The 27,891-nt window shown below is 39.8% G+C and overlaps 2 protein-coding genes across 2 annotated transcripts; both read left to right on the plus strand.

Annotated features, from left to right (window-relative positions):
• Positions 1–4,976: 4,976 nt before the first annotated feature.
• Positions 4,977–17,210, plus strand: LOC120320646. Its single transcript, XM_039370919.2, has 2 exons — positions 4,977–5,464; positions 15,892–17,210. The coding sequence occupies exons 1-2, from the start codon at positions 4,977–4,979 to the stop codon at positions 16,949–16,951; spliced, it is 1,548 nt and encodes a 515-aa protein (XP_039226853.1). The 3' UTR covers positions 16,952–17,210.
• A 9,877-nt stretch (positions 17,211–27,087) lies between these two features.
• On the plus strand, positions 27,088–27,681 carry LOC122319475 (secreted RxLR effector protein 161-like). Its single transcript, XM_043206802.1, has one exon. The coding sequence runs from the start codon at positions 27,088–27,090 to the stop codon at positions 27,679–27,681; it is 594 nt and encodes a 197-aa protein (XP_043062737.1).
• The last annotated feature ends 210 nt before the right edge of the window (positions 27,682–27,891 follow it).

Genomic DNA, 27,891 nt, shown 5'->3' on the forward strand with positions numbered 1-27,891 from the left:
TGTCAGCTTTTAATATGCGGCTACACCCTCTGGTATTTTTTTTCAGCTAATTACTTGTGTTGGAGCAGTAGTTTAAGTTTAAAGTATAAGAGATCTTAGAACTATTATGAAATTCCTATGTTATGTTATTTTATGTTATGATCGACCAATTATGTTATCATTCTCATGAAACCTCTACTATGTTAATAAGCCCACTCGTAAAACTGAAGTCGAAGCTGTTGGCTGCGCCAGCGTTTTTTTTCTTTCGGTGGAAATTTCCCAGTTAGGCTGTTAGCCGCCAGTCTTACTTTTGTAAATCAATTTTCTTCGGGAAAACTCTCCCAATTTTTCATGGCGCCCGAAAAGGGACTACGGTTAACATTTATTTAATTTTTGCGTGCAAAAAAACGAACAAAATAGTGCATTTTTCGTCGTCTCGGAACTTGTTCTGTTTTTTCTCTATTGTTGTCGAAATAACCTAGCTGGTGGAATTCGGCGAATGATTTTGGATTTGGCAGACATTTTGGACATTTGGAGTAGTGGATAAGGAAAGTCATTAAAAATTATGCCAAATAATAACGAGGTATATTTAGTGCCAAAAATTAATAATAATAAGCACTCCACTTTTTGTGTGCGCTAATAATTCTTGGCATATGTGATAAATTGGAAAACCAATTTAAATCCCAAAAAAATCACCACCCCATAATAAAAATATATAAAAGTAAACTGCCTTTGACAAAACTTATGGTGTTAGTTTCTGTGAAAATTTGAGGAAATTTATGTGCGTTAAATACATACGGTCAAACTGCAAAAGTTCAGTAAACCTACATACATACATGTACATAACGCCAGTTGGCCGCCAATTTCGTTTCCCTTTTGTGCAGTTGCAGAACAGTTATTTGTCTGCTATATACACGGTGTCAGTGGCCAACCATATATACCTCGCACATTGGTTTTTTGTCAGCAGTACATACTGAGGCAGTGGCTCTCAAACCCTACATAGTGGAAAGTTCCTGCAAAACTCGGCAGTGAATTTAAGCCCTGCTCACATTTGTATGTACATCTATGCATTTGCGGTAACATTAATTCGATTTATAGTGAGATATTTGGCCTTAGAAAATTGTATTACATTTTTTGAATTTTTCGGCGGTGTTTGTGGGCATATTTAACCCGAATGGGATCCACTTAAATATTTCGGACAGTTTATGTGTCATAAAATTAACATTTTGCGCATTTTCGGCTTTACCCATCAACGCATACAAACTACACATTTTGTGCATTTCGGTGGTTCTTCGGCACAGTTAACCCTCATATAACCCAATCAAATTTATCGTTGAATTTGAATTTGGAAATCAAGTTTTTATATTTGGGCATCGATTCAAAATTGGTTTCGTCCTTATTTAAGTGTGTGATTTAACCCTTGTTTCGGAAATTTACTAGTATTTGGATTATTTTTATTTATTCCAATTCATTTAAAAAATGGAAAAAGAAAAGGAAGTATCGGCAAAGCTTAATTCTAAATTAATAGTGGCTATGCAAAAACACGATAGGGTTATGAATGATATTGGACGTATGAAAACTGTATTTTCATTTCGTTCGATGGTTTTCAACTGGAATACCGAATGCAACTTCTCGAAACATATTGTGAAAAATTAATGGATATTCAGTCAGACATTGATGTGCTAAACCCAGGAAATGATTTAAGAGCGTCTGTCGAGGATATGTGCATCATCACAAAGGCTTTATATCGGTCCGCAATGAGTCGAGTCGAGGCTCCAAAACTTAGTCACGGGGATAACAGTGGGTTTCGTCATTCGTCCTATTTACTAAAAATGAATTTGCCCAAATTCAGTGGAAAACATTCCGACTTTAAAAATTTTATGTCTTTTCGAGAGCATAATGACCCGAGCATAATGACCCGTCTCTAACAAATATCGAAAAATTCAACAATTTGTTATCTAATAGACGATGCATTAGGAACTGTCAAGGCGTTTTAAATTTCGGATTTAAATTATGAGGAGGCATTGGCTAGTCTGAAAAACGTTTACGACAATAAATGCTTGATTTTTTTGACACAATTTCTCAATTGTTTGACCTCCCTCAAGTATCGAAACCATCTGCATCAGGCTTGTGGTCCCTTATTGACGAAATATCGGCCCTTTATTCGTCATTACAGTCGTTGGGTAGTGAAAAGGATATAAATAACGCAATTTTTATTCACATTGCAATGTCCAAGGTAGATCACACTACGAAATCCCGATTTGAAGAACAGCTTGATTATAACACGCTACCGACATGGTCCGATTGTGCGATTCAATTGAATCGAAGATATCAACATCTAGCTGCTGAGGAGTCAACCAAAAGTAAAGGGAAGCCTAGCCAAGCTTCCAATAAGGGATATTCCAAATCCTCCTTCTCATGCACACAGACAGACCGCAGACCGGATTCAAAGTGTCGATATTGCTCAGCCACAAATCGTTTAGGCAGTTGTCAACCTTTCATGGCTTTATCGGTGATTCAGCGGTTCGATTTTACAAAACACAATCGGTTGTGCATAAATTGTTTAAATCCAGGTCATCCAGTGAAGAAGTGCAAAGCAACAAAGTGTCGTGTTTGCTCTAAGCCTCACAACACACTTCTACACAGATACGGGGTGGAGCAGCAACCATTTTCGTCGGGATCAGTTCCTCAAGTGCATGTCCAGGCACCTGCAGTAACAGTTGATCTTAATAATCAAGCCCATTCTTGTCATGTTGCTAGTACTGACCAAGTTATTCTTGCTACTGCTGTCGTTAAAGTACGGGATAGATTTGGACAGTTTCAATTAGCACGAGCGCTGTTAGATTCGGGATCTCAAATCAATTTTATGGCAGAGGACTTAGCACAGCGTTTGCGGTTACACAGGCAAGAATCATATCTAAATATCACTACTGTAGGGAAAAACGACTCGGTAGTAAGGCACAAAGTCCAGACTTCAATTCATTCTCGCGTCAATGCTCATAATTTCGCTACCAATTTTTGGGTGTTAAGATCAATTTCATCTTATCAACCCGATCACGAAGTCAATTGTGCCCAATGGAAAATTCCGGCAAACATTGAACTGGCAGACCCTCGTTTTCTCAAGCCCGCAAAAGTGGACTTATTGATTGGCGCAGAGTCCTTTTTCGATCTTTTGAGCGTAGGCCAAATAAAATTGGGTTCTGAACATCCTTTACTTCAGAAAACTTTACTAGGATGGATTGTTTCAGGAAAGTTCACTCAACGCGCATCGAAGAACGCTCAGGTATGCAGCGTCTTTGGCAATAAAAATGTAAGTTCTCTCGACTCTCTTGTGGAACGATTTTGGGAATTGGAACACGTTCCTGAGAGATCGAAGGCTGTTTATACAGCTGAACAACTTGCTTGCGAGCAGCATTTTGAGCAAACCGTACATAGGCTTTCGTCTGGTCGTTTTGAGGTGAAGTTGCCATTTAAGAAAGATCCGAGTGTCTCAGGCTTATCCTTCGAATCGACAAAGCGCAGATTTCTTGCATTGGAACGCAAGCTTGCAAATAATCGCGAGTTACATGACATGTATCAGGAGTTTATGAGAGAGTATCTTAACCTTGGGCACATGTCACTGCTTCCAACACCTCCTCCAGAGAAACACTATTACATTCCACATCAATGTGTCCTGAGACCTGATAGTAGCACCACAAAGATGCGAGTTGTTTTTGACGCTTCAAGTAAAACGTCAACCTCGATCTCATTAAATGAGACTCTAATAGTAGGTGCAACTATTCAGAGGGAGCTTTACGCCATTCTGGCAAGATTTCGTTTGCACAAATATGCCTTGACGGCGGATATCTCAAAGATGTATAGGCAAGTTAACACTGCAAACGAAGATTTCCAACTTATCGTGTGGAGGGAAAAATCAACACAAGCTCTCCAAACCTATCGCCTCAACACTGTCACTTATGGGACAGCCTCTGCTCCGTTTCTGGCCATCCGCTGCCTCTTTGAGCTTTCAAAAATTTACGCTGAGTCACATCCTTTTGCATCAGAGGTGATTTCAAGCGACTTCTATTACGACGATATGCTCACCGGAGCGAACAGTATTGAAGAGCTGGAGGTAATTCGCAAAGAAGTGACGAAGGTTTTGGAGTTAGGGGGTTTTCATCTTGCCAAATGGGCAACAAATCACCCAAGTTTGATGAACAACCAGGGATCAGAAAAATCTCTTTTATTTAACACTTCTGAATCCGTTAAAACGCTTGGGATGAGATGGAACCCTCAAAATGATGCGTTATATTATTGCTTGGAGGATTCGTTTCAGTCCTTATCACCAACTAAACGCAACATTTTGTCCGTCACAGCTCGTTTGTTTGACCCTTTGGGATTATTATGTCCATTGATTACACGAGCAAAAATCTTGCTTCAGGAACTGTGGCGACTGAAATTAGATGGCGACGAATCGTTTCCCATGAACTTGCATACCAGTTGGAACGAATTTAAGCAGAATTTACTAGCAATTGACAAGATCTCTATTCCTCGATATATCTGTCTGTCTGGCTATGACACTGTTTAAATCCACGGATTTGCTGATGCATCGAGCCACGCCTACGGCTGTTGCATTTATATTCGTACCGTGGCTGGGACAAATAGGTTATCAAGACTTCTAACCGCAAAGTCTAGAGTGTCCCCACTAAAAACAAAGTCAATTCCAAGGGTCGAGCTGTGTGCAGCGCATCTGCTGGCCAAATTATGGTCTCAAGTATCTCCTTTGCTTAACAAATTGGAGCTTGAAAGCATTAACTTCTGGTCGGATTCACAAGTCACATTATACTGGTTAAAGAGGGATGCATCAACTCTAGCAACATTTGTCGCAAATAGAGTCTCTGAAATTCAAGAACTCACAGAGAATGTAGTTTGGCGTCATGTGCCCACGGAAGAAAATCCGGCTGATTTAGTCTTACGTGGAACAGACTTAGAAGGTTTGAGGTGTACTCTATGGGAAAATGGACCGGAGTTCTTACTCCGAAATCCAAGCGAGTGGCCTCGGTCCCATCAGATTGAAGGTTCAACGGAGTTACAGTTTTCTGAGAACAAAAACTGGGGCAGTATGTTCCGTCACAAAAAACCAACCGAATGTCTTTATTGAGCTTGTTGGAAGATGTTCATCATTTAGTAAACTCTTACGGATCATGGCCTACGTAAATCGATTCATTCAAAGGAAGAAGCGTCAACGCGAGGTCGTCATTTCGGCTAACGAACTGAAGTTGTCGTTTCTTAGGATGGTCCAAATACTTCAAAAGGCGGAGTTCAGTTCAGAATACGTCAAGTTGGAGAAGTCTGAATGTTTAAGCCCACATCTACAACGTTTAAATCCCTTTATACATACCAGCGATTTAAAAGGTGTGACGTTCAACTTAGTCCGAGTTGGGGGGAGATTGCTAAATGCACCAATTCCGTATGATGCCAAGTTTCCACTATTACTGTCCTCAAAGTGAAGCGTGTAACGTAGTGCGCCACTGTTCTCAATACGAGAAGGAATTATAACTCCTTGCGTTAGGCAGGCTTTCGAGGATCTGAGCTGCGGGGCACGCTTTAGATTCCGGCTCTAGCTCTTCGGCTTTGGGGGTGGTGGTCTTGCTCACCCAGATCTCGGACACGGACTACACATCACTATTAATAAAGACAAGAATTGAGCGTGCTTGCGACAAAAAATTAGGAGCTAGAACTAAGCCGGAAGAAAAATAAATAAATAAATTCTAGAAAATGAAAGTTAGAAGAAAGGACGAAAGATAGAGGAAAAGACAGAGAGAAAACTATCATTTGCGAGGACACGGATGTTGTTGTGCTCGCTTGAGGCCCACCCAACCTATGATCATCTTCCGCAGGAGCATGGCTCCGATGATCCCTTGCAACCTTACGACCGTGGAGTCATCAGTAGAGTCGGTAAAGGAAATGTTTAGTTGCTCATGATTTCGTTAAACATTAAATTTAATAAACATAAAGTAATTAAGACTAACATCGTATATAGGTAGTTTGATTATAAGCTTAGATAGTTATAAGAATATTTATTTATCGCATGATTTAATAATATGTAGTAAAAATGTGGGGATTTAGATATAAATGTTAATGGTGATAAGAATTAAATTAATAAGGAATAGTTTCGATTATCTAATTTAATTCATTGGTAGACAACTTCTGGTTTAACGCCATTGTGAAATTTCTTTTAATCAAATTCAATTAAACTTCATTTTAATTCACGACAAATTAAAAAAAAATATTTAATTTATTACAGCGATAGCCAAATTCCGGTTGTTGCGGCATTTAATTCGTTTCTTAACTTCTTTTATATAATTGCCATTTAATAAATTTCTCCTAAGTTTGGGTTAGCACTTAAAAACAAAGTTATATAAACTCACGCATCTTATCCATCGGCGAAAGATCGATCTCCCTCGAAGGTGTGCTGAAAATTGTATGGCTTTGGCAGGCCACTTTGGGGTTTTAAGGCATTAGTTTAAACAAAAGAGTTAAAAAGGCATTCTTCTACACAATTCGTTTCACTTCGCAACAAGAGAAATTTTCTTAGATTTTAACTAACTTTACTTAAATTATAAAAATAAATGTATTCTACTTTTACAGAGGGTTTTCATCAACTATTCATGGCTTCCATTACCAGAATCAAATTCACAAAAAAAACATTTCATATGAGTGTCGTAAAAGTTAGGTAACTCGATACAGGTTATGACCAATTTGTGGCAAAAATTGCAAGACATTTTAATTCGGCAGAACTGGGTTAAAACCCATTTAATGATTTGGATTTAATACACAAGAAAATTTATAGTCGGACATCGGATGCTTGGATCTACACAACCACTTGGGGTTAGATCCACTTTCTGAATCTTTTTAGGTTAAACCCACATGGGTGCTGGGGTCAACTGGGGTCAAAATTATCGGGTCACTTTCGGCACTGCCAATTTCCATTAACTGTTCCATAATACGCCAAAGCTGGCCACTGTAGGCTATTGCGCATGCGCGCTGTTGGCCAATTAAACTGCACTTGAGGTTATTCGCCGATCATTCTCCTACTGCTTCTGCTGCTGCTCTCCTAGTAGTCCATCCTGCCCCTCCCAGGGTGCTCCTCGGGACAGGACGCAAACTCGGCTTGCTGGGCTAGATCCGCTGGTTGAGCCCCGATGAAATATAAGGGTTTTCCAGACCGCCCTATAGCACTGGCTGTCAGTCCGCCGCCTGGTTGCCTCCGTGGACACTCTTTCCGTGACCTGGGCAACAAAAGGTTATGCATCTGTATGCAAATGAAAACGTCTTTACCTACTTGAGTTTGGTTAAGCTTTCGCCGAATAAATTTTTCCGCCACCAGATTTTCGCAATCTGCGTGGACACTGGCACTATGTGATTATTATATATCTTATCGGCCACTGCAACGATTTGCACTCTACCGGATCTCAAAAGGAATAGAATTTAGCACGGAAACGGATGGAGTCGCTTAGCACTTTTTTCACTGCCACAGCATAAAAATTTCCTAATCAGACTAATGCTTTCCAGATCTTCCCTGGCGCATCTATGAGCTATCTGGTATTTGTGTCCAAAACTCTGTTCTGGCAGAAATGCAGCTAGCTAATTAAAAATGTATGTGCATTAAAGCTCAGCTTAAACTACTTAAAGCTTTTACTGAAATGCATCGACGTTATTCCCGTCGCGTAAAGCCAGGCTCAGAGTGTCACATAATTTAGTGCATACTTCTAGGCAGAAAATGTTTATATCTTTTATGGTTTATCTAAAATTTATTTAGCGGCTCTTCAGTCGACACTACAAAAGCCCCCCGGTAACATCTGGCTAGGGTATATGTTCGATTGGTACCCTAGACGGATGACACGACTGAAGGCACGTCATTGCCGAATATCTTTCGCATGGTATGTACCTATTAGTCTTCCCTGTAAATCCTCTAGCACGTAGTAGGCGCTTCCTAGCCTTCTGCGAACCCTTGCTTTCACAAAAGAAGGACCAAATTTAGGGTTGTATCCTGATTGGAAAAAGCTTTGCTTAAAATTTCTTCGGAATACTTCTTGCCCTTCCGTATAAGAAACAACTCGAGACCGAAGATTGTACTTCTTTTCATTCTCGGAGTGTTTTTCAATCATCGTCTTACATGCTTTCTCCCGTACTATATCAAACTAGTCTGACCGATTGAACTTCAAAGATCGATCATCAAATAGGTTGAGCTTCCTCAACAAAGAGTACGTAGAAGCAGAGGTAACCATGTGTTGCCCGAAAACCATATAATAAGGAGAAGTTCCTAGGCTTGAATGTACGGACGATCTCAACGCACAACTAATCTTGTTTAAGTATTCGTCCCAGTCTTTTTGATCGGGTCTCACATATGCTCTAATTGCAGCAATAACTGATCGGTTCACGCGCTCGGAGGCATTCGCCTGTGCCGAATGTACAGCAGTAAATGTATGAGTAATACCATACTGCTGCATTAACTTTTGAAAAGCGTGTGAGCGGAATTGAGATCCATTATCTGACACTATCGTTTCGGGAGTGCCAAACGACATAAATAATTCTCCTTCAAGATATTTTATGACAACACCTGAATCTATCTTCTTTACTGGTTTAAGAAAGACATATTTGGAGAAATGGTCAAGGACGATAAAAACTCCAATGTTCCCACTTCTAGACCTTGGATAAGGCCCAAGAAAGTCTATAAATAAGCGTTGGAAAAACCTTTGACTCTCATCGCTTTTCCTAACGGTGGTCGCAAAACGTAATTAGGTGCTTTTGTGGTTTTGCACACCTCACACGCATTTATATAGGCCTTAACGTCTGCTACAAGTCCAGGCCAGAAATAATAACGTCTAACTCTCTCAATGGTCTTGTGTATCCCACCATGAGCAGACAACGAATTATCATGAGCACGAGACAGTATTTCTGAGACCAATTCCTTAGGTACCCATAGCTTCCAGGCATATTCATCGTGCACCTGCTCTCCTGTCAAATGCTCAGCCTTCCGATAAATGTAACCGCTATCGGTCCTAAGATCAGGAAAATTCTTCTGATTTGCGCTCACTTTCTGCAATAACTCGGTGTATTCTGCTGATTTAAAGTTGTCAGAATTTAGATCCACGAGAAGTCCCTCCCGCAGGTCAATTGCAGCTACCGCGTCTTCGTTCACCCGAGACAAGGAGTCGGGAACTACGTTCATCGAACCTTTGCGGTGCTCAATCGCGAAATCATATCTTTGCAAGGCCAAAGCCCATCGAGCTATGCGCGAATTAAGGTCATGGTTAGACATCAACCATTTTAGTGACGCATGATCAGTTATGATCTTGAACCTATGTCCTTCCACGTACGCCCTAAAACTTTTAAGAGCCACGATCGCGGCGAGACATTCTTGCTCTGACTGTATAATTTTGTTGCGCCTTATTTAACTTTTTTGAAATGAAGGCAATAGGACGCTCATCTCCTTCTTCCGAAACCTGGACTAACACGGCTCCAACTCCGGTCTTGCTCGCATCGCAATGTATTGCGAATGGTTTCGAAAAATCAGGACTACATAAAACAGGAGCCTCGCTAAGACATTGCTTTAGCTTCTCAAAAGATTCTACTGCTGCTTCAGTCAAACTGAATCTTCTTTTCGTGGTCATCAGATCAGTTAAAGGAGCAGCAAGAGACGCAAAATTAGGAACGAACTTGCGATACCAGCCACATAAACCCATGAAACTTCGCAGACTGTGCAACGTTTTAGGCAAAGGAAAATTCCTAATTGCGGCTACTTTTTCTGGATCGGTACGGATTCCTCCATCTCCGATTATATGACCTAGGTAACGCACTCTCACCATGCAGAAGTGACTTTTGCCAATATTGATCGTCAAACCTGCACGTCTTATCTGTAGCGCAACCTCTCTTAGCACTTCGAGGTGCCTCTCAAAACTTGATGAAACCACCAGCAGATCATCTAGGTAAATAAAAACCTGAAACGAGACATCGTACTTATGGCATTGCATAGCCCGAACGGCATAACTTTAAACTGATAGAGGGGTCTACCAGGAACGGTGAACGCCGTCTTGTCACGCGAAGTTTTTTCCAAAGGCACTTGCCAATAAGCGTCCTTTAGATCAAGGCTAGTTATGTACTCGGCCTTCGGCAACCTACTCAAAATGCCACTAATTTGAGGCAAAGGATATGCATCCTTTTCGGTGAAGCTATTCACCTTACGACTGTCTAGACAAATTCTAACCTTTCCAGGTTTCGTTACCTTAACGATTGGAGATGACCAAGAACTGTCAGACTCTTCTATCACTCCTAGTTGTAGCATCCTGTCAATCTCGGAATACATTTCCTTTTCTACGGCTGGTGAAACAGGGAAATGGCGTTGTTTTATTGGCTTTGCCATACCTACATCAATAGAGTGCGAAATAAGGTTGGTCTTACTAAGACCATCTTGACTAAATGACGGAAAACAATTGATCACATTCGTTAGCCTCGCCTTATCCATCTCGGATAGCTTTTGTTGGTCAACTTTTACTTTGAAATCAACTTCATTTGAATCTAGCTCAGATATGATAAGTCTTCTGGGAAGTAAATCGTAAAGCTTCCAAAAATCCTTAAATATAGATCTTGTTTAAGCGACGGTACGATGTAAATTTTTAAAACCTTCTTCTGGTCGCCGTATTCTACCTCTGTTTGAATATCTCCTCGTATCTGCTGTGATCGTCTGCCGTTGTAGCACTACTATTAATGGCCTTATAGTTTCCTGCAGCTTCTACTTCACGGGCTAAGTTACCTCCTACACAACTTGCCGATGCGCCAAAGTCTAACAGACCGTAAACCGTACGATTAAACAACCGAATTGGCAAAAACGGACGAGGATCTTTTGGTCCTTCAGGATAAAATAAAATTCTACAGTTCTTGACATTTTGCCAGAATGCTTAAATTTGTCTAGAATTTCGAGCCTTTCGTTTCCCAACATTTTTTAAATAATTCTCTTCATGTTTAATTTTCTTTAGTGTTTGGATTTTGCTATGTAGCAAAGAACTAGCAGGTAGTTGTTGTTCGTCAGGGATTGGAGGTTGTGCAACATTTGCTGCATCTCTTACTCTTGGGTCATTGTGGATTGGCTCCGGGAGGCAATCGAAGTCTTCTGTTTGAATTGCGACTTCGACATGCCGGCTTTGGAACACGCTTTTATGAACACTTATTACAACTTGGCTTGTAAGTGTTTGCAGCTCCGCAACCGTAACAGAATATTCTTCTCTCCGATACGCAATCCTGATATCGGTGTCCTTCCTTGCGGCAATTCCAGCATAATAAGGAGAACGCTTCGACATCAGCCTCATTTTCAGGTTCTGATTCTAACTGCGTATCCTCCTGACTAAATTCAGCCACTTCACGTTTAAACGGAGTGCTTCGCACGTAGCCGCTAACCCGCTTAACATCGGCCAAGAAGGTTTCGTGCCTGCGACAAATCTGTCTAAGATCTGAAACCGTCTTAATATCAATGTTTAAGATCTCATGTCTTATTTCTGGACGCAAATTGTTTCTGAGAACTCGAATTAATTTACTCGTAGTCCAAGGATGCTCCAGCTGATCGACGAAACCTGATATTGTATCATAAAAACTATCAAAAGATTCGTTTTGCTTTTGTTTAGAATTCTTCGATATCGCAATCGTCTCTGCTATCGCGGAACTGGAGACGCAAAGCTGCACAGAAAGAATTCCACTGAATATCGCCGTGCGCTTTATGATAACGCCAATAAAACTCATTGGCTTTTCCTTCAAAAAGTACGCTGGCGTGTTTGCAAAGCAGATCGACATTATTGTCTAACGTCTCTCATGTTAGAGTATTTACTCTATAAATAAAATTATCAACATACACTCCTTTTCCAGAAAATTTTATTTTCCAACCGTTGAGGATATGTACAACCTTATCTGGTCGGTTTACCAAATCGGACGTAGTGCTTCTCTGTGAAGCGGGAGAGCCCGGAGCCGAGAGGACTTGCCTTGAATTGCTACCGGTTTCATTTCTTGTTTCGACCCTATCTCCATTGCTAAGCGATCGACGTGAAGAATGTTCCCTCTGAGAATTGTCATTACCACCACTGGTGCTTGCTAACGCCTTGGTTATAGTTTCGGTTATGGAATTCTGAATTAAATCAGTCATCTTCTCCGAAAGCGTAGCTAATAATCTTTGTTCCATAGCTAGTAATATCATAGCATTATCTGTTAAACTATTCGAATTGCTGGCCCCAATGTTATTAGCTTGCGTACTTTGTCCCGAGGTCGAAGCTATATTACCTGAGACTTGCTGACCAACTGCATCCACGGGCTGTCGTTTTCTCGACCCACTTCGAGTTTGTCTCTCAGTTACTTCTTTAGGCTTTGGGATCTCTGGTCTACTAGCTACTTTACACACAGGACATTGTGCGCTCTTCTTCCAATAAGCTTCTATACACCGCTTATGAAACTCGTGTTGACAACTGGCTATAAAAACCTCAGCAGGATTTATATCTGCTGTACATAACGGACAAACAACCTTTGGGCTTGAGTCAGCCCCTCTTTCAGGAGATCGGTCTAACCCCATCATTCCCACAAGATATAAAAATCTGGTTTGGGTGCGAAAAAAAATAAAAATATTCACGTTCCGACAACGGTTAACCGTAATCGAAATTGTTCTTTTAGAAATTGATGCTTTGTTTGTAATTAAAGACAGAAAAGGTTTCGATAATTCAACCAAAAAATTCGAAAAGTAAAATGTGATAAAGTAATCAAAAATATGTATATATTTACCGAACTCAATACTAGATGTCGCACGTATCGCAAGGTATCGTTTTCTTAATGATAATTAATATTCTCAGAAATTGAAAGATTGGAAAGTAATAGGCTTTTGCTAAGGTTTGACCTATTCAAGGAGTGAAGATACATTTCCGGATTTCGAATTCGGTCAGCGATTGGTTTAAAAACAGAAACGCATGTATTCCAGAATACCATCAAAAAAAATATAAAACTTCTAGAAAATAAAGAATAAAGGAATGTTTTCATTAACTCTCTCTGGCTATGGCACGACTCGGAAGAAATTGCCAGTATTTCCCGTAGAGTTGAGTTTTTGAGTAGACTTAGTTCAATGACTTAGTGACATAATCTGGGACAGAAGATGAGCCTTCAATGACCACCTCTGTTTTCCTCATTTTAAATAGTCACCTTGTACACCTCACCTACATCTTAGGAAGAATCTTTAGTTTCTTTGTAAGACTGGACAGTTGGGAATACTGATATTCTCCTCAAATGTTTTCCAAGATTTATTCAGATAAAAGATAAAAGAAAGAAAGACTTCGTTTATCTGGGATTCCTAATAAAAAATATTTTTTTTTTAGGCACTACTCGATTTAAGTCTGGACAGCTATGAATACTAAATTCACTTAACTGTAATCCGAGAATTCTTGATAACTGAAGTTAAAGAAAATAAATTTATTTATTCGCGAGTCTTAATAAAAAAAATTATTTTCTACTAAGGCTCCACACGTTTGGGCGCCACTTTTCTTATTAATAATAATGAATTATAACTGTAGCGTGTAACGTAGTGCGCCACTGTTCTCAATACGAGAAGGAATTATAACTCCTTGCGTTAGGCAGGCTTTCGAGCATCTGAGCTGCGGGGCACGCTTTAGATTCCGGCTCTAGCTCTTCGGCTTTGGGGGTGGTGGTCTTGCTCACCCAGATCTCGGACACGGACTACACATCACTATTAATAAAGACAAGAATTGAGCGTGCTTGCGACAAAAAATTAGGAGCTAGAACTAAGCCGGAAGAAAAATAAATAAATAAATTCTAGAAAATGAAAGTTAGAAGAAAGGACGAAAGATAGAGGAAAAGACAGAGAGAAAACTATCATTTGCGAGGACACGGATGTTGTTGTGCTCGCTTGAGGCCCACCCAACCTATGATCATCTTCCGCAGGAGCATGGCTCCGATGATCCCTTGCAACCTTACGACCGTGGAGTCATCAGTAGAGTCGGTAAAGGAAATGTTTAGTTGCTCATGATTTCGTTAAACATTAAATTTAATAAACATAAAGTAATTAAGACTAACATCGTATATAGGTAGTTTGATTATAAGCTTAGATAGTTATAAGAATATTTATTTATCGCATGATTTAATAATATGTAGTAAAAATGTGGGGATTTAGATATAAATGTTAATGGTGATAAGAATTAAATTAATAAGGAATAGTTTCGATTATCTAATTTAATTCATTGGTAGACAACTTCTGGTTTAACGCCATTGTGAAATTTCTTTTAATCAAATTCAATTAAACTTCATTTTAATTCACGACAAATTAAAAAAAAATATTTAATTTATTACAGCGATAGCCAAATTCCGGTTGTTGCGGCATTTAATTCGTTTCTTAACTTCTTTTATATAATTGCCATTTAATAAATTTCTCCTAAGTTTGGGTTAGCACTTAAAAACAAAGTTATATAAACTCACGCATCTTATCCATCGGCGAAAGATCGATCTCCCTCGAAGGTGTGCTGAAAATTGTATGGCTTTGGCAGGCCACTTTGGGGTTTTAAGGCATTAGTTTAAACAAAAGAGTTAAAAAGGCATTCTTCTACACAATTCGTTTCACTTCGCAACAAGAGAAATTTTCTTAGATTTTAACTAACTTTACTTAAATTATAAAAATAAATGTATTCTACTTTTACAGAGGGTTTTCATCAACTATTCATGGCTTCCATTACCAGAATCAAATTCACAAAAAAAACATTTCATATGAGTGTCGTAAAAGTTAGGTAACTCGATACAGGTTATGACCAATTTGTGGCAAAAATTGCAAGACATTTTAATTCGGCAGAACTGGGTTAAAACCCATTTAATGATTTGGATTTAATACACAAGAAAATTTATAGTCGGACATCGGATGCTTGGATCTACACAACCACTTGGGGTTAGATCCACTTTCTGAATCTTTTTAGGTTAAACCCACATGGGTGCTGGGGTCAACTGGGGTCAAAATTATCGGGTCACTTTCGGCACTGCCAATTTCCATTAACTGTTCCATAATACGCCAAAGCTGGCCACTGTAGGCTATTGCGCATGCGCGCTGTTGGCCAATTAAACTGCACTTGAGGTTATTCGCCGATCATTCTCCTACTGCTTCTGCTGCTGCTCTCCTAGTAGTCCATCCTGCCCCTCCCAGGGTGCTCCTCGGGACAGGACGCAAACTCGGCTTGCTGGGCTAGATCCGCTGGTTGAGCCCCGATGAAATATAAGGGTTTTCCAGACCGCCCTATGGCACTGGCTGTCAGTCCGCCGCCTGGTTGCCTCCGTGGACACTCTTTCCGTGACCTGGGCAACAAAAGGTTATGCATCTGTATGCAAATGAAAACGTCTTTACCTACTTGAGTTTGGTTAAGCTTTCGCCGAATAAATTTTTCCGCCACCAGATTTTAGCAATCTGCGTGGACACTGGCACTATGTGATTATTATATATCTTATCGGCCACTGCAACGATTTGCACTCTACCGGATCTCAAAAGGAATAGAATTTAGCACGGAAACGGATGGAGTCGCTTAGCACTTTTTTCACTGCCACAGCATAAAAATTTCCTAATCAGGCTAAAGCTTTCCAGATCTTCCCTGGCGCATCTATGAGCTATCTGGTATTTGTGTCCAAAACTCTGTTCTGGCAGAAATGCAGCTAGCTAATTAAAAATGTATGTGCATTAAAGCTCAGCTTAAACTACGTAAAGCTTTTACTGAAATGCATCGACGTTATTCCCGTCGCGTAAGGCCAGGCTCAGAGTGTCACATAATTTAGTGCATACTTCTAGGCAGAAAATGTTTATATCTTTTATGGTTTATCTAAAATTTATTTAGCGGCTCTTCAGTCGACACTACAAAAGTCAGAATTTGTTTCGCTATTTCTTCGCAACCTGCATCGGACTCATTACCATGCTGGTGTCAAGGTGATGGTTTCACTTTTAAGGCAACAGATATGGCTGATCAATGCGCGAGAAGCATGTACGAAAATTGTCCGTAGCTGCGTTAACTGTTTCCGGTATAAACCAGTGCTGATGAGCCAGATAATGGGCAATTTGTCAGCCGATAGGGTCCGAATGGAGCGCCCCTTTCTAGTTTGCGGAGTAGATTTTTGTGGTCCATTTTATGTGTACTTAAAGGTCCGCGGTAGACCTCCTATCAAAACTTTTGTGGCCGTTTTTGTGTGCTTTTCGTCAAAGGCTGTTCACCTTGAACTTGTTGTCGACCTATCCACTGACAGCTTCTTATCCTTCTTTAAAAGGTTCGTCGGGAGGAGAGGGCTGCCGGAGAAAGTGTACAGCGACAACGAAGCAGCCGTCAAGTCCGCCAAAACACGGTTGCTGCGAGGAGTCGGCAACGCCAAGCTCACAACGGACGAGTTGAGCACCCACCTGGTCGAGGTAGAGGCGCTGCTCGATTCACGTCCAATCGCGTCGCCGGGCAACGATCCCAACGATGGAGAGGCCCTAACACCAGGACACCTACTAATCGGGCAGCCTCTGATCACGCTGCCGCAAGAATCCGGCACAGGAGGAGTTTTCAGCAAGGCCAGTTGCGCGTATTTGAAGCGGTGGCGAATGCTGTCCGCTCTCAAGCAGCAGTTTTGGGACAGCTGGTCCAAGGACTACATCGCCAGCCTGCAGCAGCGCAACAAATGGAGCGTCGGATGTCGCGATCTGGAGGTCGGTTGCCTAGTGGTCGTTCACGAGGACAACGTGCCCCCGCAGCGGTGGCTAACAGGCCGCGTGGTGGCAACAACAGCAGGCGAGGACGATAGAGTGCATGTGGCGAAAGTTCGGACGTCAGGAGGCGTCATCAAGCGCGCCATCCACAAGCTGGCATTGCTGCCAGTGCATACTGCTCCTGTTGAGGAGATCAAAGAGCCGGAGGCCTTCAACGGGGCCGGAATGTTGGAGCAGTAATTTATGTTAAAAAGAAATACTTGTAATTTGTAAACTTAGATATGAAATGTAAACATAGCAGAACAGCTTACATGAGAGCTTAATTGTAGTTGTGCTCACTGGATTACTCTTATACTGAAAAGCTTTATGCGCAGAGAAAAATTTGGTATGGCCCGTGTGATTAGTCGTTTCGTGAGCATAACCGTGAACCTTATACAGTCTTAAAATTGAAGTCGAAGCCGCTAGCTGCGCCCGCGCAAATAAACGTATTAAAATCGAACCTTTCGTCTCTTTTTGCCAGCCGCCAGTCCAAATTTCGTAATACATTTTTCTTCGGGAAAACTCTTCCGATTTTTCAACGAACTAAAAGAGAGATAAAAACAACAACATTATTACAAATCCATAGGGGCGGGACCACGATCGTTTTATGGTCCAGTTTCGAGTTAACCGCTAAAGAGGCCGCTATGTTGCTGTTCTTTGTTCTCCCTCAATCTTCCGTCCCTTACGCACTCACTGCTTGCCGACGGCATAACAGCCAAGGTTTTAATTCCACCGTTCTGGCTTCGCAATTATTTAGTTTGAGAATAGGTGAATTTTTGCGATAACTATTTTTTGAATTAGTCATTAATTATTTTCGAATTACGAGACAAGATCAACCCTTCGTGGACCTTTGGTTTTCTGACCGAACAGAATATAAGAAAGCTCCACGTCCGAGCAACGAAATATTAATATTTGTTTTCACATATTCATGTCCGACGACATCGAGATCTCGGATCTTCTTGGCAAATCGGACGCTAGTGGAAATGGCTAGTGAAATGGCGGGGCTAGTAGTTTTTGGGCAGAAGCTGTCAACACTTCGGTTTATCGGCGTAACCGATCTCCTAACAGCGCGGTTAAGAGTATGACCCCTATGGAAGGGTGGACAGGTAAGAAGCCTTGTGTGAAACATCTAAAAGTATTTGGATCTCTTGCAGTTGCTCTGGACAAAGGTCCGAGGAAGGGCAGCAAGTTTCAACCCAAGGGCAAAGAGTATATTATGGTTGGGTACTCTGTGGCAGCCAAAGGTTATCGGCTGTATGACCCAGCAGCTCGACAACTGGTTGAGAAACGAGATGTTTTGTTTGATGAACATCATGCTGTGGCATCCAAAGATGATGTGTTGATCAACCTGGAGGAACTCGAAGAGCCCTGCCAGCGAGATGGGGCCAAAGACGATGAAACCGTATCTGACATATCCGACGATACTGGCAGCTCGGATGAGAGCATAGATCAGTATGAGAGTGCTGACGATATGGAGGAGCAGGTTGAAGAAGAGGCACACAGAGGTCCTGGTCCCCCAAGATTGTCCGGACTGGAAAACCTGGACGTCCAAAGAAACAATATAACGTCTTGGGCGCTCTTGTTTCGGAAAATGTTCCGATCCCTTTGACTTGCAAAGAGGCGGTGGAAAGTTCGCATGCATGGAATGGTGCGAAGCTATGGCTAAGAAATATGATTCCCTGGATGCCAATAAAACTTGGCAGATTACTGATTTTCCGAAGAATCAGAGAGCAATTTGTTGCAAATGGGGTTTCACGTGAAACGAGATATGGATGGGAAAATAGAACGTTTCAAAGCTTGTCTGGTAGCAAAGGGATGTTCCCAGCAGTTTGGCGTTGATTACCTGGAATCTTTTTCGCCGGTATGCCGACTGGAGAGAGTGCGTATGATGATAGCACTGGCGGCGGAGCTTAAGCTATATCTTCATCAGATGGATGTATGCACGGCGTTTTTCAACAGTGATCTAAGAGAGACGGTTTACATGAAGCAGCCGGAGGGATATATTGACGAGAAGAATACTGACAAGGTATTGGTGCTGTAGTATTCCAAACGTGGTGAATTGATAGGGCAGACATTTAAGTTTATAACTCTTTATTTATTCTGAGAGTTTTAGTTGGGCAGAAAAAGGTTCTGCCCGTTCGGTGGTTTACAAGGCTCTGAATATTCGATCTTAAGTATATTTCGGCTAAGCTTAAGCAGCGTGGCTGCGCTGCCGGATACGCCAGCAGCGGAGCGGCTCTCTCTTATGTATATCTTATATATCTATGCTTATCGCGAGAGTGAGTTATGCACATATGTATTGTGCATTTGGTCAGCGTGGGAATGCTGACCATGCACCTATACTTTGTAGCCTTCCAGTGGACGATCATGTTACATCCGTCTTGAGGCTTATTGACATAAACATAGCAACAAAGTGTTGTCATGTGTTTGTATACTTATTGTTCTTAATATTACGTATGCGCACCTTTTGAAAAATAACGTAACCTAGTGTAGTTATTTTATTTAATGAATGCATATTATGTATATATTATTATATTTTTTTTTATTTTATTTTTATTTTATTGAACAATACTATTACAAAAGTGAATTTTGTAATAAGAAATAAAAATTTTGTATAAATGATCAAGAAAAATATAAGTGTAACGTCAGTTATGAATGGAATTTCTTTAATCGATCTTTATGAACTATTTGTTTCTTGTTTTTATTTGTAAGTAAAGTAATATTATTATTTTCTCTTATGCTTTCTATCTTATAGGGCCCTGTGTATTTAAAATCTAATTTATGGCCTACCTCATTTTTTAATAAAACTTTATCTCCTACTTCTAACTCTAAATTTTTTGTTTTTAAGTCGTAATTTCCCTTACTTTTCAATTTATGTGCTTCAAGCAGTTTCCTTGCTCGAGCATATGCTACTTCTAATCTATATTTACTTTCTTTAGCGTAATCATCTATATTATATATTGGTTCTATGCTATGTAACTTATTAAAATGCTTTGGTAAATTACTTGTTTTACCGAAAACTAATTCGTATGGACAATAATTATGTACCATAGATGGGGTTGTGTTGAAGCAGTATACAAAATACTGAAGCCATACATCCCAATCGGTTTTGTCCGCCGATATATAGGATCGTATATACTCGTTCAAAGTTCTATGACTTCGTTCGATCACTGTCTGGTGGTGATGAGCTGTTGATGTTATATTTTTGATTTTTAAATATTTACATAGGTCAGTAATTACTGAATTCTTATATTCTGTTCCCATGTCCGTTATGAACGTCTTCATCGGACCGTACTTCAGAATAAAGGATTCGAATATAGCTTTAGCGACTGTTTTTGCGCTTTTATCTGCTATTGGAATGGCAACTAAATACTTGGTTAAATCACATATGAGGGTGACTGCGTACTCGTTACCATTTTCCGACCTGGGTAGTGGACCGATTGTGTCCACGACAACTCTATCGAAAGCATGTTCTGGTGTTTCTGTTATAGTCATTGGGGTCTTTGTATGCTTTGTTATTTTTGATTTTTGGCATTTTTGACACTTTTTTACGTACTCTGTTATGTATTTACTCATATTTTTCCAGTAAAAACGTCTTTTGACCTTGGCCAAGGTTTTTATAATGCCTGTATGACCTCCTTGTACTGGATCATCATGTAGTGTAGACAATATAGCTTCTTTTTCTTTTTCATTATTTATTGTGGTCACCGGGATAAGTAGCGCTACTTTTAATTTCTTTAATATTTTGTTGCCCATATTTTTAAATTCATCTATTGAAACGTGTTCAAAGATTTTTTTCCACGGTGCCATTTTGAGTTGGCTGATATCGTATATACCGGTTTGCGATTCAAGCCTTTGGAAAAATTGATCTAGATCAAGAACTCCATTAGTATAAAGATCACCAACATCATATCTTGCAATGATTTTTTTTCCATGTTTAAATAAACATATCGAATCATTCAATTGCAATGTCAGTACTTTTCGTACCTCGTCATTTGTTATGACTGCGTATACGTTGGGCTCTGAAGCTTTTTCTTTGGATTGCTCATGCAAATCCACTTGTTCTTTTCCTGCGCAGGATTTTTGTCTACTTTGAAATCTTGTAGTGACTTTTAATATATTTCCAGTAATTTCTCTTAGCTCTTTGATGGTTATTCTTGATAGCGCATCAGCTACATGATTATCTTTGCCCCTTAAATACTCTACCGTAAAATTATATTCCTCTAAGTCAAGCCTTATTCTTGTTAATTTAGAACTGGGGTTGACCAATGAGAATAAATATGTCAATGGTCTATGATCTGTTTTCACAGTGAAGTGTCTTCCGTAGATGTATGGTCTAAAATATACTATTGCCCAATGAATTGCTATTAACTCTTGTTCTGTTGTACTCTTATTGCTCTCACCTTTGGTAAGACTTCTTGATGCATAAGCAACTGGGAGTTGGTGGCCATTGTGGTTTTGAGTTAACACTGCGCCACATGCTTGCTTGCTTGCATCTGTTATTATGCAAAATTCTTTGCTGAAGTCTGGGTACTGCAAGAGCGTTGGGTTTATTAGCTGCGATTTTAAATGTATGAATGCATTTTGGCATTCATCTGTCCACTCGAATGGAACATTCTTTTTACATAATCTTGTTATGTGCCGCGTATAGTCGGCGAAATTTTTGATGAAACGTCTGTAGTAATTGCAGAATGCAACAAAACGTCTAGCGCTGTCCGCATCATGTGGAACTGGGTAGTTCTGAATGACATCATATTTTTTGTCATCCGGCAAAATTCCTTTGTCTGTGCATTTATGTCCCAAAAATGTGACTTCATGCATGAAAAATGAACATTTTTCAGGATGTAATTTTAGGTTGTATTCCCTGCATTTATCAAAAACTTCAGTGAGGTTTTTAACCATATGCTTTTCGGAACAACCGATGACTATTAAGTCATCCATATAGAGGAATGCCTGAGACGGTTCTATTCCGGAGAATGCTAAAGTCATCATTCTTTGGAATGAATTAGGCGCTATTTTTAGACCAAATGGCAATCGCGTGAAACGATATGACCCATTGTTGGTTGAGAAAGATGTTATATCTCTTGAGCCTTCAGCCAGCTCGATCTGATGAAAACCTGACATCAAATCAAGGCAAGAAAAATATTTTGCTCGACCTAGTTGGTTCAAAATATCATCTATTCTCGGTAGTGGAAATTTGTCAGCTAAAAGTTTCTTATTAATCTGGCGATAGTCTATTACTAATCTCCATTTCTTTTTATCTGAACCTGGGCTTGACTTTTTAGGTACCAACAGCAAAGGGCTATTGTACTCTGAAATTGATGGTTCAACTATTTTATCTTTTATTAGTTTTTGTACCTGGGCTTGTATTTCATCTACTTGAATATGAGGATTTCTATAATTTTTTGTGTATACGGGCTCATCATCCTTCAATCTCAACTGTTGTTTATAAAAATTATTAACTGTTATTGGTTCTGATTCTAATGCAAATATATCTGTATATTTGCTGCATAAGGTTTCTAATTGTGATTTAAACAATTTTGGGAAATTTTTCTTCAACTGAGACAAGACAGTTTTATTTCTGTTTTCGCCACTTGCCTGAACTACATTGTAGTTCGAAAGTGGCTCATATTTTAAAGTATCTATATTGACCAATTGACCAGAATCTGTTGTGTTCAAAATTCGGACAAATGTATTACTAGATGCTGTAATTGTATTTGCAACATAAATACCAGTTTGTATTTCCTGGTTCGGAATAAAAATGTTATCATCTTTTAACGATACCATTAATCTTCGGACAACTTGGGATCTTGCTGGTAATAGTGTTGTATTATTACCAGAGCTGTATGTAATGGGAACATAAATGGGAAACTTCAAATTGTTGGGTCTAAGTATAAACCAATCTTCTTCTGGTTTGAAATCAATTTGGCAATTATATTTTTTTATGAAATCTATTCCTATTATTCCATCACAAGGTATGGGAAAATTTTTATCTACTAAATGAAAATCATGTGGAATAATGTATTTACCTGTCTGTATCTCAATAAAAGTTTGTCCTTGAGACTGAACTGTCTGTTGGCTTATGCCTTGAATATTTATTTTGTTAGTTACTTGAATATTAGAAAATTTGTCAGAATTCTCTTTGAGAATAGAGATATCTGCACCTGTATCAAGAAGGAAAACTAGTTTTACACCAGTTTCGACATGACTAAATGTTGTAAATATATTGAGACTGTAATTGATGGCGTATACCCTACGATCTTCTCCTACTGGGTACTTAAGGGCTGTTGCGAGTTTCCCTGATCCTGGGTTACTCGTACATTGGCATTATTGCCGTTATAGTTATTTTGGTTGTTGTTGTTACGGCCTCTGTTTACATTATTGCGGCCTCTATTATTGCCATTATAACCGGCACTATTTCCATTATTGCGGTTTTGATAACCATTATTCTGGTAACGATTATTTTGGTAACCGTTATTATAATTGCCTCTATAGCCATTGTTATTGAAGCCTCTACCTCGGTTGGGACCTCTATTGGCATTGCCGTATCCTCTGTTAGATCTGTTACCTCTAAAGTACATCACTTTATTGATGTCACCGGTAACTCTTGCACTCGTTCTTATATATGCGCTTATCGCCGCGTCCATAGTGGTGCAAGTACCTGCTTCTAATACTGTTTTGACACTTTGGTGCTCAGCGCGATTTATCATGGTGTCAATTGCCTCTTTAGTACTTAGGCTAGTGGCATGTTCCAGAGGTATAGCCTCATCGATAAATGACGCTTCTAACAGCTTTCTCAATCTATCAACTTCAGTGGTAAATTGCGTTGCAGTTTTACCTCTTTGCTGAACTGTTAATAGCTTTGCTTTGATATTGCCGGATGTTTCACCGACAACTACCTTCTGCAATTTGTTTATAATTGCTGGAATCGTAGTTTCATTTTCGACTGAGTTCAAAATTGTGCCAACTATTTTTGACTTAATGACCTCAACTGCAATCTCTTCATATGGTCCTTTACCTAAATCTACCAATTTGATTGCCTTAATGAATCGTTGTAAATGGATCTTTTGTCCATCAAATTCGGGCACTGCGCACGCGACATCCTTAATGTAAGACCTAATGACTGCTGCTTGCTCAGCCATGGTTAAGGTATTTTCTAAGTCAGGTGCGTTATTGGTAGTATTTTCTTCCTTCAGCATTAACGTTGCTGGTATAGTCAGATCGTGAAGATCTTCTTCTTTAATGTCTTTCCCGACTACAGTCGGATATTCTTCGTCTGTGTCGGCGTTTTCTTCATTAACATCTATTGCTAATGGAGTGTTTAGTATAGATGGAATTTCTATCTGGAGGCTGAATTTATTATACCCGTCACTCGTAGAGTAAAAGGGTATACTAGATTCGTTGAAAAGTATGTAACAGGCAGAAGGAAGCGTTTCCAACCATATAAAGTATATATATTCTTGATCAGGATCAATAGCCGAGTCGATTTGGCCATGTCCGTCTGTCCGTCCGTCTGTCTGTCCGTCTGTCCGTCTGTCTGTCTGTCCGTCCGTATGAACGCTGTGATCTCAGGAACTACAAAAGCTAGAAAGTTGAGATTAAGCATACAGACTCCAGAGACATAGACGCAGCGCAAGTTTGTCGATTCATGTTGCCACGCCCACTCTAACGCCCACAAACCGCCCAAAACTGCCACGCCCACACTTTTGAAAAATGTTTTGAAATTTTTTCATTTTTGTATTAGTCTTGTAATTTTCTATCGATTTACTAAAAAACTTTTTGCCACGCCCACTCTAACGCCCTCAAACCGCCCAAAGCTGCTACGCCCACACTTTTAAAAAATGTTTTGAAATTTTTTTATTTTTGTATTAGTCTTGTAAATTTCTATCGATTTGCCAAAAAACTTTCTGCCACGCCCACTATAACGCCTACAAACCGCCAAAAACTGTGTTTAAGACTCTCCTTCTCCCTTCCACTAGCTGAGTAACGGGTATCAGATAGTCGGGGAACTCGACTATAGCGTTCTCTCTTGTTTGTTATTAGTATTAATTTTTCCCTTAATGCCACCAGTAGTTCCGAAACTCTAGTACACTGTTTATTGTCTAAATTCTTCCTATTCTGTTGTATAAGTTCTCTTACCTCATTATAACTGTTTACTAATGTCTGAGCATTCTTATTTATTGTTGCAGCTTGTATTGATTTGTTTTGCGTTAACCATTTTTAAGATTTTCTGAACTTTGATTTTGATTCCTCTATTTGATCAACAAGCTGCTTCCAGTCCATGCTGTGGTACTGGCCAATTTGATATAAACTTTACCTTTAGTGTGTCGTATTTGAACTACACTCATGGTCTGCTATTGATATATATTTCTCTTATTGTAATCAGACAACAATAGTATTACGTTTTATTTTTTTTTTTTTTTACTTTTATATCTCATTCATAACTGAGTTCCACGCATTAGTGAATCTTTCTTAAATATTATCTAAACCGTTAGCAGTGCTACGGTATTGTTTTTTGAGACACTTATTATGCAGCTTGTATATTTTTATTAATGCATGGGTAACCATAATCATAGCAATTACAATTAGCAATATGGTTATCCAGAACAAGTCTGCATTTTGGACTTCCACTTTATTTATTACATTTGCTGTAGAGTCAACAGTTTTCGAGTCTATTAAACCCATTTTGGGTATACTAATTTCCAAATTTTCTAAAAACTGTTCTGTATTTTGGTATATTTCTGTTTTACTTATTGTATTTGTCTCTATGGACATTTTATGTTTACAATTTTACCTGCCTGTTTCTAGCTATGGCTTCACGGGCCATATTGGGTTAATGGGGCACAATAGTATATGCTCCATTTTACAATTTGTTTTACAAAATGGTTTTTTTTTTTTTTGGTTTTTTTTTTATATTTATATATATATGTATATGTATATAACTAAAATATTAAAAAAAATTTTCCACGTTATTGATTTTCCTGTGTCAGCTGGTCGTCGCCGGGGGTGGCACGCTGACACTCCCTCGCTGCTGTCTATATATGTGTCGATGATGACGAGGGCTGCATACACGTCCCCAGGCAGTGAGGACTCCAGACTCCTGTGCAGTTCCGTGGGCAGGTCTTCTTAGGCTTCGTTAGAGCCGGTGCTGGTGCTGGACATGCTGTTGGTTTGGGAACTTCATTAACGATTTTTATATTTTTTATGTTATCTGAGTGAGTTTTCTCGAGTTGGGTTTTCTTTAATTCTTGCTGGTAGTTTAGCAAGTGGTCTAGCTCTGCATGTAGCTTTAGAGCTTTCGGCCAAGGCGGTGGGGTTTGTTGACCGTATATGAGCCACCCTACGTGGGCTATACGTTTATTCAACTTTGTCTTCAACCCGCCGCGGTGCTTTCCCATATCTCGATTTAACTCTACTCACTCAGATTTTTTTTTTGTTGTTGTGGTTCCATCCGTTTTTGTCCAATTTGTCCTTCACCAGCTAGTCCAACGTGTGCTTCACTAATTAGTCCAACGTTGGACGACTGTCACGGTCGCCATGTAGTATTCCAAACGTGGTGAATTGATAGGGCAGACATTTAAGTTTATAACTCTTTATTTATTCTGAGAGTTTTAGTTGGGCAGAAAAAGGTTCTGCCCGTTCGGTGGTTTACAAGGCTCTGAATATTCGATCTTAAGTATATTTCGGCTAAGCTTAAGCAGCGTGGCTGCGCTGCCGGATACGCCAGCAGCGGAGCAGGTTTCTCTTATGTATATCTTATATATCTATGCTTATCGCGAGAGTGAGTTATGCACATATGTATTGTGCATTTGGTCAGCGTGGGAATGCTGACCATGCACTTATACTTTGTAGCCTTCCAGTGGACGATCATGTTACATCCGTCTTGAGGCTTATTGACATAAACATAGCAACAAAGTGTTGTCATGTGTTTGTATACTTATTGTTCTTAATATTACGTATGCGCACACTACAGTGCTGAGGAAAGCAATATTACTGACTTAAAGCAGCTTAAAGCAGTCAGGAAGGGCCTGGAATGAAAAGCTAAATAGCGTTTTGGTGGATATGTGGATTTATTTCCTGCAACAACGAGCCATGTTTATACAAACAGAGCGGACAAGGTAACCTCTCACTAATACTTGTATATGTTGACAATATACTTATAGCTTGCCAATCGCACGAGAATTTGTTGGAAATTAAAAACAGCATTTCACAATCGTTTGAGTGCGTTAACAAGGGTCCGTTAAGCCATTTCCTGAGAATAGAAATCAAGCGAGAAGGCGATCTTGGAGCCATTGCTTTCGGACATTCGCAATATATCAAGGATTTATTGCGAACCCATGGAAGCGAATCATCCAAGTCGGCAAAAACTTCCCCTGGGTGCAGGTTTCCAGATAGATTGCATCAGCGACAAATGCAAAAAGGTGGATCCCACGGTCTATCAATCTGTGGTGGGAGAGCTTTTGTGGCTAGCTTTGACAACAAGACCGGACATACTGCATACTGCATACACTAAACGGAACCAAAATCCGCATGCTGAGCACATGGCTGGCATAAAGCACATCCTAAGGTATCTCTCGTCCACGGTTGACATGAAATTACATTATCAGCAATGTGGTCAATCGTTCTGTGGGCTTGACAGGAAGTCTACCACTGGCTACATCTACTTGTGTGCCGGTGGTCCAATTTCTTGGCGCATAGAAAAGCAGCGAAGCGTGGCGTTAAGTAGTACCGAGGTGGAGTACATGGCACTTTCGGCGGCTTTTAAGGAGGCTATAATTTTGGAAATTGGCTGCAGAGACGACAACACCCCGATCGTCGTGTATGGCGATAATCTGAGCGTGCAAGCGTTAACCAATAATCCTTTTAACCATTCCAGAACGAAGCATATTGATATACGTTATCATTTTGTTAGAGATGTCGTAAAGGAATGAACGTTTTGTTAAAATATAAATGTACAACCGACATGATAGCAGATATTTTGACCAAAAACCTTCCGAAGACCCAACCAAATTGTTTACAGAAATGCTAAATTTGTATTAAATATAATTTGTAAATATGCATGCATTGACGAAGAGTGTAGAAATGCACGCTTGTATTCGTTACCGATCATAGCCTATAGATTTGTCCCTCTTTAACGAATC

The sequence above is a fragment of the Drosophila yakuba genome, chromosome 2L (assembly GCF_016746365.2).
Source record: "Drosophila yakuba strain Tai18E2 chromosome 2L, Prin_Dyak_Tai18E2_2.1, whole genome shotgun sequence".
Lineage (NCBI taxonomy): Eukaryota > Metazoa > Arthropoda > Insecta > Diptera > Drosophilidae > Drosophila > Drosophila yakuba.